Source organism: Electrona antarctica, assembly GCF_951216825.1.
Source record: "Electrona antarctica genome assembly, chromosome: 7".
Taxonomy (NCBI): Eukaryota; Metazoa; Chordata; class Actinopteri; order Myctophiformes; family Myctophidae; genus Electrona; species Electrona antarctica.
The window spans coordinates 25,716,980-25,731,850 of record NC_136812.1 but is presented as its reverse complement, the minus strand read 5'-3'; the positions used below and the strand labels follow the sequence as shown (position 1 = coordinate 25,731,850).

General features: G+C 44.4%; 1 protein-coding gene across 3 annotated transcripts in view; it reads right to left on the bottom strand.

The window, feature by feature from the left end:
- acsbg2 (acyl-CoA synthetase bubblegum family member 2) overlaps positions 1 to 14,871 on the bottom strand; it is a 31,158-nt gene that overhangs the window by 14,410 nt on the left and 1,877 nt on the right. Inside the window, exons 1-3 of one of the 3 annotated variants that reach the window (XM_079506347.1) lie at positions 8,880 to 9,077; positions 1,850 to 1,953; positions 611 to 723 (exon numbers count right to left, since the gene is read on the bottom strand). In XM_079506347.1, the coding sequence (XP_079362473.1) occupies positions 611 to 723; positions 1,850 to 1,944 (208 nt within the window). In that variant the 5' untranslated portion in view covers positions 1,945 to 1,953; positions 8,880 to 9,077. Of the gene's footprint in view, positions 1 to 610; positions 724 to 1,849; positions 1,968 to 8,879; positions 9,078 to 14,871 lie in introns of those variants that run through there. The other 2 variants (XM_079506345.1, XM_079506346.1) reach the window with 2 other exon arrangements.

Sequence of the window (14,871 nt, the reverse complement as noted above, 5' to 3'; positions counted from 1 at the left end):
ACGTTTAATTTTTAGCAGTGTTTTGTCAAGTTTCCCTTTAATGAGCCATTTTAATTCAAGCGTGCCTTAAATAAAGAACAAATCTGCTTTCCTAATGCATTTTGAGCACATAAAGCAAGCATGGAATGGAATCAGTGCATCCTGAAAGTGTTGGAGACGGATTGTTCTTGGCCCGAGTCAGTGGAGATTAGAGGCAGGAAAAGGGAAGTCAACACGTACCGGCAAAGAATGTGGTATTCGGTCACTTCCGTTTAGCCCACTTCCTCATGTGAAAAGGTCAGGAGAGCAACAGAGAGAAGTGCTGACTTTGACCAAAACGTACATACATACTGTATGCAGGAGGGATGCAGGAAACGTTCAGGTTCAAGTTGCTTCTTTCAACTCTCAAATACAACCCGTCTGAACCACCCTCACTTAAACCAAATGAACTTCGCTGAAAAGGGGCTCCCGGGAGCTATACTTGATCCCCTTAGTTTTTCTTCCCTCCCCAAATCTCTTTACAGACAATAGACAATCTATAAGTTCACAGCGTGTTACAGGGGACATACGTGAGCTTGTAGATCTGATATCTGCACCAGTAGAGGGGGGGGAGGGGGGGGTAGTTGCTTACCTGTCTGTGTGTGTAAAGAATGGGACGGTTCAGCAGGCTCTGTAGTTTTGACTTCATTGTTGACTCCAGTGTCGTCTTCCCTTTCCCCAGCTGACTCCTCCTCTGCGGACTCACTGAATGAAAGGTAGAGGAGTTCATCTTAGTACAACACACACACACACACACACACACACACACACACGTCCCCAAACTGACTGCACTCTGCTACTATAGGAGATAACCCGGGGCAGCAAGTTCCACTCAGTGAGTCAGAGGTTGAATAACTTCCCAGTACTACAAAGTAAACACTCCATCAGGTACTGTCTGATGCTACGGTAGCCCCCAGCCTAGACAGGTTGCGCGTTGGTCTGGCGAGTGGGAGGCCCTGGTTCAATCCCCGCTTTCCGCACAATGCTACAATCTGGCATAGTCGGCAGGACATGGAGTGTGATATCCTTGCGTGAGGGACATGAGGAACATCGTGCGCGGCAGTCCGCGGTGTGAAGTGAGAAGCGTGAGGACGCGCTTCAAAGAGACTGGGGGGGTGATTTTAGCCCCCAGCCAAGACCCAGCCCGCAACAGCCCTGCCAATCGGGCTCAGCCCTATTGGCATGACAGGTTGCGCGTTGGTCTGGAGAGTGGGAGCCCCGGGTTCAATCCCTGCTTCTGTGCAATGCTACACTACCATTATATTAGTATGACTGTACACTTTACCTTTCATATTACAATGCATTCTTCAATGACATCCATTCACCAATAATGACATAAGCCGGTTGGTTTAAAAGGTTCAGATAAGTGATATATTTTGGTTAAAACAAGTGCGAAAGAGCTCTGGTAGTAATCATTGCTATAGATTATTTGTTCAGTAACAGGGGTCTTCCCCGTCTGTTGAGAAAATGCAGTTCAGTTCAGGATACCAATTTCCTTCTACCAGGAGAGAGAACAAGATAATCAAGTGAAATGGGAAGTGATGACACAAAGAACTGAGCAGACAAAATAGAAACCGGAACACTATAAAATTTAATAAGGAAGGTCCTCTTTCCTGATTGGATTAAATTGGCAACCCACCTGAAATGTATTTTCAGTTTATTGCAGAGCTGGAGAGACCCCTAGGCTATTACTGAACACACACTCAGCAAAAAAAACTTGCCTTTTTCACCATACCTTTGGTTTTAACCAAGTAACATCACATGCCCTACCGTTAAGCATTGTGTGTGTGTGTGTGTGTGTGTGTGTGTGTGTGTGTGTGTACACACATACATTGCCACATTCTCCAAGGAGGCTGAGCTGTCTTCAACGTCACAGGACGAGTGCAGGAAGACGCTGTCATTTGGCCGTTCCACAGCTGCTGACATGGCACTGGGCTCACACACAGTCACTGAGGGAGAGGGCACATAATGACAGACATTTTATATTTCAGAGGTACCTTTAGATTCAACAGATTTGATTTGGTGTGTTTGGTGCTCTGGTACATCAACTAAAGCGACCCATACACAATATACAGAAGTAAAGGTGATTATCGTATTAATGCACACTCTGTTGACGGATGCCTATGATGAACTGTCATGGTTCTGAAAGTATTACACACAAACCGATTACACTTCTCCATCTCTTGCTCGCTCACAAACAGATGCTCACAATGATTGCTAGTAGAGTTGGTGCATTTTAACCAGTTGAAAAATATAAAGGAAAGGACCATATTCAAACTCATAGGCTAGGATTAGGAGTGGGACCCACCAGTGTCCGGTAAGAACTTAAACCGGGATGTCTAACCCATGTGATTGGGAAGATGGTCTTAAAGAAGCTAGTAAAAAGGTATCCGAGTTGTAAGACCAGATACCTCGGTTCGTATGGGTTGAGGTGTGCTTGATCATGATCCTCTACCGAAGACAAAAGGTCTTGAGGTATAGAGTCTTAATCTATAGAGGTCTGTGTCCTGTCCCGTGTCCTGTGCTGAGAAGAGTAATGCTGGAGGTCCTGGGGAGTGTTGGATATGAAGGTAGATTCTGGGGAGTTGAGATCGTTGGAAATTCCTGAGTGCGTTGGTTGAAATCTCCTCTACTATGACAGTGCTGTCCTTATACTATTCCGCTGAGCTGATCGGGTCATCTTGGAAATGTCAGAATGTGTCGTCATCTCCATGTATGGAGAGCCTGTCAATGATGTTGGTCCGCTTCATATATTGAGATTCAGGTGATGAAGGGTCTGTAATGACGAGGTTGGCCAGCTCCATATATGGAGATCCAAGTAATTAGAATCATATTATTGCGACGGCAGGTCGCATTTACTATGTCAGTCCATCCGTCTCCATATATGGTCACGCATCGTGACATCATGTCTAGTCACCCACGCCTCCATATATGGTCATGCCTCGTGACATCAGGGATCTCCAGATATACCTGTAGGCATATATGTAGTCGTGACGTAAACGACATCGGCAGGGGCCCTTCCCCATATATGGTAATGTCAATATATGGCCATATCATTTCCCGTTGGTCCGTTCATCACCTAGATCCGCATATATGGAGCCGGCCAGCAACTCTACATCCGACCTCAAACCCTTAGATCTCCTCTCTATATACATGGAGCTGACCTGTTCTGACATTCCATATGTTCAAGATGTTTATTGCCACACAGATGTACAAGTACATGCATTGTGAAAAAAATACAATGCATTATAGTCTAAAAGTTTGTTTTTGTTTTTGTTTAAAAGAAGTCAGATCAGCATACAAGGCCGTACTTTTGCATTCCTTTCTGAACATAGGCCATTGATGAGTTGTTGCCATCCTCTCCAGCCGTTTCCAAGCCAGTCCCTTCTGTTTGACATCTAGCTCCATGCTCCTCCTCCAGGTGTTTTTGGGTCTCCCTCTGTTCCGTTCTCCTTGTGGGTTCCATGTTAGTGCCCGTTTGGTAATTGCCGTTTAGTTTTTTCTTAATGTGTGACCAATCCAGCTCCACTTTCTCCTTATCAGCTGCATCTCTATTGTTTCTCGTTTAGTGCGTTCCCATGTGATGTTGATGATGTTGTTCATGCGGTTTGGCCAGAAGATCCTGAGGATGCATCTTAGGCAGTGGTTGATGAATGTCTGCAGTTTATTGGTGATGTAGTTGGTGGTCCTCCAAGTTTCTGATCCATACAGAAGTACAGATTTGACATTGGAGTTGAAGAGTTTGAGCTTTGTATTGAGTGAGATGTTTTTGGTTTTCCAGATCTTGAATGTTGTTCTTGCTTTCCCTATTCGTGACTTCACATCCTCCTCTGTCCCACCATCCACTGCTATCACACTTCCCAGATATGTGAATTTGTCGACCTTTTCCAGTGTCTGGCCTCCGATGCTTATTGGGTTTATTTTTGTATTTTGGTTTTTGGTCCGTTTATTTTAAGCCCCAATCCGGCTGCCGTTTCCAGGAGTTGGCATTTCTCTTGCATCCATTTGTGGGTGTGTGAGAGATACAAGGCCGTAATACCATAGAAATGCTCATTGTTCATTTAAGCTGTTAAGCAGTCTTACAGCCTGGGGGAGAAAACTGTTCTTCAGTCTGCTTGTGTTGGCTTTGATACTCTGGTACCTCTTCCCTGAGGGCAGCAGCATGAAAAAAACTTTTTGGGGGTGTGTGGGGTCCTTTATGATCCTCAGGGATTTCCTGAGACAGCTCTGAGTGTTCCTCCAAACTGGGCAGCAGACATCCAGTGATGTGCTCGGCTGAGCGCACCACCCTCCTGAGAGCCTTATGGTCCTCGTCAGTGCAGCTCCCATACCAGCTTGTGAAGCTGCTCGTCAGCAGGCTCTCTATGGTCCCTTGGTAGAAGTTCTTGATGAATTGTGGACTCAGGCCGAACTTCTTGAGGCGCCCAAGTCCATATAAGCGTTGTTGCGCTTTTGCAACCACCACAATTGTGTGTGCCTCCCATTTGAGATTTTCATGGATGTTCAACTTCACCCCCAGGTACTTGAAGGTTTCCACCCTCTCCACCACAGCACCCGTTGATAATGACAGGAGGTTGTGGATCCCTCCCCCGCTAGTCCACGATGACCTCCTTGGTCTTGGAGACATTCATCAGATCATTCTCTTCACACCACCGCTCTAAGTTGATCTCCCCCACCTGTCCTTCCTGTTCTGACATTCGATGTTGATCTGACCTCATCAAACCCTGTACACTCAAGACACGCTCCATATATGGCCAGTATGTTGATCCCCCATGTCAAAGCACCAGCGCTCGCCCAGCAGTCTGCCGTCACCCTGGCGGATGAGCGTGCAGCGTGCCATGCAGCGTACGCGTAAGGAAACCGGACAAGTGGAGCAGCAGGTGAAGCACTTTGCATTTGTACATGTTCATGAGTCATTCAAGGGCAGAGGGTTTTCGGCGCAGGACCAAGGGGCGAGTTCGCTTAGACTCTCGTAGATTGAAAATGTCAGAATCGATAAATACATCTACGAGAGTCTTAGGCTGGCCTGCATCCATCAATGCACTGCACCCCGTAGGGGCAGCAGATCCACCAGAGGCCACCACAGGCCACCACATCACCCGCCCCCAGTACACAGCCAGATACACGCATCTGCGACTGCGACTCTTCACTATCACTGCATAGTAGATTCATCTGGTTTCCAGGCTACATTTACACAGCTAAGGACCCAAATACAATATAATACAGGTCCATCTTTGCCCCGTTATCATTTTCTTGGCAATCAGTAAAAGTATCCTTAATATATACCTTTACATACCGGTAGGCATATCACTCAGCAACCAAAGATCTGGTGCTTAGTTAACTAGCTAGACTAGGAGCCACGCCCACGTCTAGACATTCCTTACTTTGGCACTGCCACCTTCTAAAATAAACCTCAACTACATGTGACTGCCAGTGGCTACCAGTGCTCACAAGACGGCACCAGAGTGATGCTGGCTTTGAGTCAAAAGATCAGGCACTAGAGGAACATAACACACCAGTGTTTAGAGGCAATTATGGATTGGTGCCACATCCTCTGAACAACATGGCTTGATCCTAGTTTCTATGCAAGTGCAGGGTGAAATCCTTTATTGTGACAAATAGTGCCAACTCTAAAAACACTGATCCATAATATTTGCTAATTAACATGGGTTAATTTCATTTGATCTAGAAGTGTTGAAACTTTTGCCAATATGCATAATGATAAAATGTTAAATAATAATATAAGATGTTATTGGTCACACAGTACACACTCTATCCCCTACCAGCTTGCCCCAGAGAGTGAAACAACACACTCCCTCAGTAAGCTCCAAGGAATGGAAGGAGCCACATAGGAGTGGCATCCCCCACCCCCTGCCCCCACCCCTCTTTTTCTGTAAACATATGGTATTGGTGTCATTACCGAATACCAATATGTAATGTATTGTATGTCTTGTTGACTAATTGAGTACAATGGACCAAAATGGAAACAAGACCATACGCTTAACAAACATGTGTAAGTAATCAAGCAAGCAATATTGTGAATTTGTGACACAAACTAACTGCAACTGTTGACAAAATGGTAGGACCCATGGAGCCTAGTTGATAAAAGTGGTAAGCTTTGAAGAACAGTTAATGTCTCAAAAACATCAACAGGTTTCTAAACCATCACATGATAACATTGCAGCTTCCAAATTCCAAAACACAATTTTTTACATTTATGCTTTTATCTTCTTCTCACTAAATGTATCACCTCCACCGCTTCTTCTCACTAAAGGTGGGTACCACCTCCACTGCTTCTCCTCACTAAATGTACCACCTCCACTCATGTGTGAGAGACCTGGTTAAGTTACACCACATCCAAATTAGGGAGGGAAAGAGAGATGAAGTAAGAAAAGTTCTCTCTTCCACCTTTGACAGTCAACACAGGAAGCATGCCATCCCTCCAGAACAATGAAACGTGACCACCGCCAAAACCAGACCCCCTGGTCGCTACACAACAGCCTCGCTTGGCTCCCACTTTAGAAAAAGACACAAGTCTGGGCTCCTCTTAACACGTTTATTTAGTGGGATGGAAAACACATACCAGCAGCCTATTCTGTCCATTGTGGTGGTAGCCTATCATCGCTCAACAGTCGGGACAATTGGTCAGGGGCAAGGCCAGGGGATAGCAAACAGGCAGAGCAGGGGTCAGAGAGCACGAACAAAAATATTAGGTTTGGTGATGGGGGAGGGACTAGATGGGTATGAAAGGTGCCTTAAAACACAGAAAAGAATCCCTCCCTCTATGAAGCCGTTTTTGAGAGCCATCCCATGTAAACCTCCATTGGCATGTGACGACAGACCTTTTATTGATTGCACCGCGGCGTTGCCCGGGTAGCTGCTTAGTCTTGATGAGACTTGAGCTCATTGTGGATTCAGGCAGACAACTCTGCTGACTTTTTAGCGGAGTCGGCAGATGCCACATGGTGATCTCACCACTTCCAAGGTGCCATTTTATTTTCAGTATTCCTCTGAAAGCAGCTGCAGATTCCTCAAAGACCTCTCTACACACACACACACAGCTGTGTGCTTGACTCATACAGCACGGTTTGTGTGGGAGTGTGTGGTGTTCTCAAGGGGACAGGGAAGTGAGGGCGTGGGGGTGGATCATGATAAGGTGGAGGCAATCTCTTTTTAAAAGGTCCAGTGAGAACTGCTTTGCTGTGTGTTTTGGAAATCTAGGGAAAGGTTGAGTGGGAGGGGTGACAGTGATCATGAAAAATGTTATGTCACTCAAGACACAAGCTGGCATTCTTCCATTTCTGACACAGCTTTAGAGCAACACATCAGGCAACACATCTTGCAACCTTTAGTCCTTGCTCACCTCATATTCCCACACCAATCCTTTCCATTTTTGCCTCACTCGTTCGCTCATGATGATCGGCTGTCATGCACATCCTCATGGCCAAAATTAAAAAGACTGGAGCCCTGATATTTCTGTGTATGTGACAGCCCTGCTGCCATTTCTACATCACAGGTGACATGACTAGTACTAGTAGTCAGGCAACAACAAAACGTGAATATTGATAACATAATCTTATAGCTTTTGAGTTCAGTGGACCTGGCATAAATACTATGGATGGTCAGCAGGTTGACATGGTATTCCCTGCACATTTTGTCACCCTAAAGTTTCATGCTAAACTCTGCCTCTTGTCCCGATTTCTTCTCAAGGATCATTAATGCACATCTCATTGTAGCCTAAGCCTGCTGTATAATCAATCATCACAGTCTGCCTTCTACTACGGCAATGTGGTATATTTGATACAGATATTATGTAGCCTGCTGTCAGACCAAACCAGAGCACTTCATTAATATTCCCCGATTTCCCTGAAGGGGAGGGAATAAACTGATAAATTACACAGTGCAATGTTGGTCCAAATACACACACACACACACACACACACACACACACACACACACACACACACACACACACACACAAACAGTGTGGCACCAATTCCCCATCATTAGGATTAAGGTCAGCATCACAAACTGTCCATTCAGAAAATGCAAGGATTCAACAGTTGGACAGATTATATTACTGACAGCACACTTATTGTCAGACATGCACAAATACTGAATAAGAAATCAGGCAACTGTCTGTCGCTAATCTCCAGACCCACCAACATAGCGCAAGCGCATCCATCTCAAATTAAACAGCCTGCCCTACTCTCCCCCCCACCCCAATATGATTGTGATACCACCACACCCCAAATGTAGTATGCCTGTTACACGTTTTCCCAAAATGTCACTCAATAAAGGGGATCAATAAAGGTTTATCCGTCTCTCAATATCACATTCACTCTCTACATGTACAAGGTAAAAAACTCATGACACCACAACCTGAACCCATTTCAGTGCAAACCACAACTGGTATCTCAACTGGATTTCTATCCAGTCAGCCTCGCAGACTGCCTGCCAGCTGCATGCTTTCAGATTAACCAGCAGCACGTCCAGCAGTAGTAAAAATGCATTCTTATAATCTATATGGAATCTATACCCCTAATGTTTCAATCTCTCTTCGGTTCAACTGACAGCTCAGCACTGGTCTATGGTCCGGTTCCACCCTGGTTGCTACAGGGCGGCTGCACACATGTTCCTTCTAAACAGGATGATAGGGCGGACAGGAAACCTTTAGCAGATTCAATAAATTAATGGTAGGCCTATAAGACCAACGCTGATCTTACATGGAATTGTGCAAAAATGACACTATAAAATAGCATTTTGACACCAATCCTTAGACCATTTACTTATCAAGAGTCCAATCAGTTCAGTTGAAACCCAATAATCTGCATCAAACATAAAACCTCTTTTTATAATACATGAAATACTCACATTGCATTTTTTTTGGGAGCTATATATTCTGGATATATTTTCTTTGGCCAAGTCCTCACTCTGATGGAAACGCTGTTATTTCGGCTGCTCAGTCTCCATACACAAATATGACATTATCATTCATTTTCAAACACCGGGCCGGCGTGGCTGGTCCCTCCTCCGAAACCCCACCCAGGCGGGACAGCCCCCTTCCTTTCTCAGACACACTCATATTCCACAGCGACACGATTGGCTGAAATTGCTCACACCACAACTCCTATTCCATATAAGGGAACAGGGGGTAGGCTTTGAGGAATATACAACGATGATGTGCTCCTCAACGCCCTTCCCCCCCTCTCACACACGGACCCACTTCCGCACACAGTCAAACGCACGATGCAGATATGCCGGCTGGGGTTACTACAGGACAAACACGAGTTTGTGTGAGCGTGCGTGTACATGTACAACCATAGATATATATAAGAATGGCGCTCTGGCCAATGGAGAGCGACGTTGCTACGTGGCGGCCATCTTACTTCGGGGCAGCATAACAGTGTGTCTATGGGGCATGTACTTTTAAATAACCATAACTTGCTCAATTTTAAACCGATTTTCAAACTGTTTGGTTTGTTATAAACGTCAGAGACGTCCGCATACTCATGCTTTTATACGACGTTCATATAAAAAACAAAATTAAGCAGATAAGCATCCTGAATCATAGCCACGTTGACAACGTTTGTAATAAACCAACCCGTTTGTAAATCCGTCAAGATTTGAGCGAGTTATGACTGTTTTTGTTTGAGCTGCCATAGAACATACGAAGCAAGCCCCGAAGCAAGATGGGCACCGGGTGAACTACGTCAGAGACTCCGCCTTGAGCCATCTAGCCTTATCTGTGTACAGCTGTGCAGTATTTATACTATTTGCAGCTCTGCTGGCTTGGCTTTATGATTTAATAAGGACATTAACAAAATATTTTCTTGTTTAATATTTTTATTTTTTTAGGGAAATTGATGATAGTATAAGAGACAGCAAATTGAAGGCAGATAGGCCTACCGGTAATCAGAAGAGGGAAATGTAACAGTTGTCTAGAACAGAATCAGGAGTAGGACAGAATAGAACCATTACCATGGATATTGCGGTCATTGACGTATATGATCTAACAGCAGGGCTGCTTTCAATCTTAGAAGAATTACATTTAGCCAAGGTCAACGTCACTTTCAGTAGAGGGCACCAACACACAGGTTTATAGGTTTTTTATTTGTATTGAAATCTCCATAGGGCGATTTTATGTCGCTTCATATAAGAACTGTGTTTGAAAAATAAACCGATCACCCCGGCCTTTTCACTCATATGGATATGAAGCATCGACTGAAGGTGGAAATGTACAAATATACCCAAAGAGTAACAAAATAAGCGTTAGAAACGAGCCAAACAACCCAGAGACTACATTTCCGGGTAGGCTGATTCTGCCCGCAGCCCGTCGCACAACAGAAACTGAACGTTAATTACGTTTATTTTAATTTTATTGATATATAATGTATCGTGGTTAGTACGAGTCGAGTCACCACCAGCTGAGCTTACGTCAACGAGGAATCTCAGGAACGCAATATGTTGACAGCTGGGCGTGACGTATATGCTCAGCGACATTGCATTCATATGTAAGGCGGTCACATTAATTCCATTTTCTGGCTGTATCAAATATGAATGGACATCATTAACGACGCACAGCCACTCCCCTGACAGAAACGCCGGGGTGGTCGGTTTATTTTTCAAACACAGTTCTTATATGAAGCGACATAAAATCGCCCTATGGAGATTTCAATACAAATAAAAAACCTATAAACCTGTGTGTTGGTGCCCTCTACTGAAAGTGACGTCAGACTCATTATTATGGTACCATTTTGTCTACTCGGTCTGCTGTCTCAGACCCCGTTTTTCGCAACGTTCGATGTTGGCTTGTAATATGTTAAAATTAACTTGATTAACTGTGATAACGTGATGTTTGTTTAGTTCAGATAGGTCTTACCTAGGGTGTGCCAACTCGCTTTGCAGGATTTCCCAGCATGCTCACACTTATTGTTCATTGTGAAATTATAGTTTAGTTTTATTTAAATAATGTTTTTTACATTTTACAGTTTATTGCGGTTAATCGTGATTAATACATCAGGTAGCCATTTATGTACGCAGCCTATATTTTGCTGCAAAAAGGATGCTAGGGGATGAGAGAGTATTAAGGATACAGTACAGTTATTACATGCAAACTTTTTCTGCTGCAATTTGCAATAATTTTTACAAAAAAAAACTGTTGTCTATTATGAAAGTCTCAAAGAAAATATTCAGGAAAAACTGTACTCTTGTTTGTAAAACATCCTAGGGGGTTTGCAAGGATGGAGGGATTTCGGTTTAGTGGGCTGTGAAGCCTGTGATACTGTACCCCTCTCAGTGTACAAGTAAGGTCGCCTTCACACCAGAAAGCTTTACTGCGATTAAAACGAATACTGCTGCACATTGTTGGAAAGTGTGCTTCGTTTGGCAGGTGTGAAGCCTCATTCGAATCCTAATGCGCATCAAAGAACCGCATTCTACTCAGGGTTTACAATTGATAAAATTGTAAACATTTTACGCTGCCGTCTGTGTTCAGCACGCTCAGCGCTGTGCCTCCATGCGAATGCGACCCAAGTAAAACCTACACCCATGTGAATCACTTCTGGATATGACAGTCCATTCCTGTACTTTATGAGTTCTTCTGTAACAGGATAGACAGGCTATACAGGCAAGGGTATTAACGCAACGTATCCTCTGAATGCACAATTTGTGCAGTCAGAGGTCAACAACAGAGACAATACAGAATTTACGTCATATTTAAGGCACATGTAAATTCTCATGTCATTGTCAATGGCAAATGTGAGACGTACGTGACGTGACGAAAAGCTGTAGGAGCCCCTCAAAAATAAAACCTGTGTGAAGTGAGCGGCGCTCTTATCGTACATCAACTCATTACGGCCAATCAGAATGTGCGTCCTCACCTTCATCTTCAATGTTTGTTACACAATGTTAAAAGCCATTTTCAGCAATGGTATTATGTTTTTGGTGGGTAGATCTTGTTGAGCTGGTTATTTTGAAAGTAGCTCTCAAGTCAAAAAAGTGTGTAGGACAAAGTTTGTGCACTGCACACACTAAAAGCTGGACAAGTGGACATAGGGCGCTAGCGACCCTCAAAAAAATCGAACGGATCCGTCTTGATCACTTGACTATAGAGAAAATGTGTACAGACTACCGAGTCACGGAAAAGGCACACTGTGTTCATGATTTGAGCCATTTTTTCAAAACGGAACACTCCTGCAAACTTTAGAAGCCTATCTTAGCCAATCAGGATGGAATATGAAAATTCGCAAAGACCCGATTTGTTTAAAGATGAAGTGCTGTGATTATTATTTTTTTCTTCAGTTTTTCATTTGTCTTATGAGGTGACAGTACTTCATTAGACCCCTTGGCGTGCAATGATGTCTTCTTCCTGGAGGATGAAACCTTGACAGTCAAACGTGCCAATGTGCGTGATTCTAGGACAAAGTACGAGTAGTCAAAAAACTGATGGTGCTAGAACAGGCCCATGTGATCCCTCCCGCTCTGGCATCCAGGGAGTGTGTGTGCACAGTTTTGCTGCAATCAAACCAACGGTGCCGGAGAATAGCTGTACACAGACAGAATGCCAGACGGACAGGGTGCAAAACAGTCTGTGCCATGTACAGAGACAATAAAAATAATAATTAAGCAAATTAATCAGCTAACCGCACATGTCTGAATAAACTGAGATAAACTAGCTTGCAGAGTCCCCTACACACGGCACTCTACCTACTGTTCAAGACAGCAAACCAGAAAGGCCCATTATACCAAAGTAAAAGCCAACTGAACCGTTATGCCTGAGAGCATAACTGTCAGGTTTTCTGTAGGATGACAAAATATTTTGGCACATGAAATTATGCAGTACTTAACATCAGCAAGAGTACACATGTTACCAGCAAAAATCTGTATAATGGAATGCCAAAGGTGAGCCAGAAAATAGCAGCCAGAAGAATGAAACTAGCAGGACACTGCCAAAGACACCAAGAGCTGCCAGACAGCAAACTAGTGCTGTGAAAACCATCACACGAGCACCGGTCACGAGGACGACACCCCACATTAAAAGTGCCGTGATTTTTGTACTTTTTCTGTTTTGTATGTGTCTATGGAGTTAACATTGCTGTAACGAATAGACCCCCAGGTGTGGTTAGAATATTGAAATATGTCTTCCCTGTGTATTTTTGGTTTCATCCTGAAAGCCTTTGAGGCCCAATCGAAATACACCATATTAGTGACATTACAATATCAACCCCTCCCCTAACCCCTCCCCCTTTATCATAATTTCAGTGGAAGTTGCTCAGTGGCGTTTTGAAGCAACCAGAAGAACCGTCTACCAACTGTGCTTCAACGCTGGAGAGCCTCCCTGTGGGCTTGGTCCAAATGCGGAAGTAGACGGTTCTTCTGGGTGCTTCAAAACGCCACTGAGCAACTTCCACTGAAATGAATAGCGGGGGGGCTGTCGCTCCGGTTCGGCCTCTATCCTTTTATTACTCTATGGTGTCAAAACCATAGACATATAAAGGTAGACGCCCCTTTCGGCTCTGGAGCGTATGTACTCAAGGGAGGGCAAAAAATTCACGAGATTCCTTGCGAAGCACCACGGAAGCATGAGTGTGTGTCGACTCACAAGCCCCCAGTGAGGCTCTCCAACGTTGAAGCACTCCGCCCTACTGGTAAGAAGTGGGACTGCAGGCGGACCCGTGGATTTATGACGAGGAAACCTGTGCCGCTGGTTTAACATTGAGTGCCCGTTTGCAATAGATCGTTCTTCCGGGTGCTTCAAACGCCACTGAGCAACTTCCATCGAAATGAGTAGCAGGGGGCAGGGCTGTCGCTCCGGTACGGTCTCTATCCTTTTATTACTCTATGGTGCGTCACAGAGCGCATGTTCGGGAAAGGATGCGCTGTGATTGGCTAGTAGTCACTTGAGTGGCAGCGTGACGTAGCGTGCCTTCCACTCTTCCGGCACGCACGCACGCACGCACACGCACACACACACACACACACACACACACACACACACACACACACACACACACACACACACACACACACACACACACACACACACACACACACACACACACACACACACACACACACACACACACACACACACACACACACACACACACACAATTTAGTAAGAGTGTATTGGAAGAGAAGTGGTTTCACCCTGCTGAGATTAAACAGTGGGGAGAATTGCCAATAATGACAATTGGAAGGATTAACCGTTTTATGTTATTGGCAAAACATGTGGTGGACTGGCACGCACTAACTATAAATGTGCCACGTCTCTGTCTGTGTGTGTGTACCCTAGGCTCGGCTATCCCGCGCTGCATGGCATACCCTGTCAATTCAGGCGCAGCTGTCTCTAACTGAACATCTACTTTACATTTTCATGGTAAACTACATGTAATCTAGCTAACTGTAACTATTAGACAACATTTTGGACACTGAAGTCATTATTTAGCTACTACACCAAACTTACACCTAATTACTCAGCTGATACTGAACCCCATGCTGAGTTTCACAGCAGCGGTGCCACCAGTGTGCCCTGGCTGTACGTTGAACTACTACATTAGAAGTGAAAAATGGCCGCCATCTTGAAATTTTATTTGGCCAGGTGGTTTTATCAAAAGAGCAATCCCTAAGGAGTATGTGTGCCAATTTTGGTGCTTGTATCCGCAAGTGTCTATTACAGTTCTCTGCTCCGCTACTAGGCCTACTTTTGATTGATTGAAATATTGATTAACATTTTGCAGAATTACAGTACATTTCAAGCACAAACTCAATACAAAGACTGTTAACTGTGAGTGGACGACCCAATTAAGCATTACACTTTTACAAGAGGGTCCACCATGTTCAATTCATCAA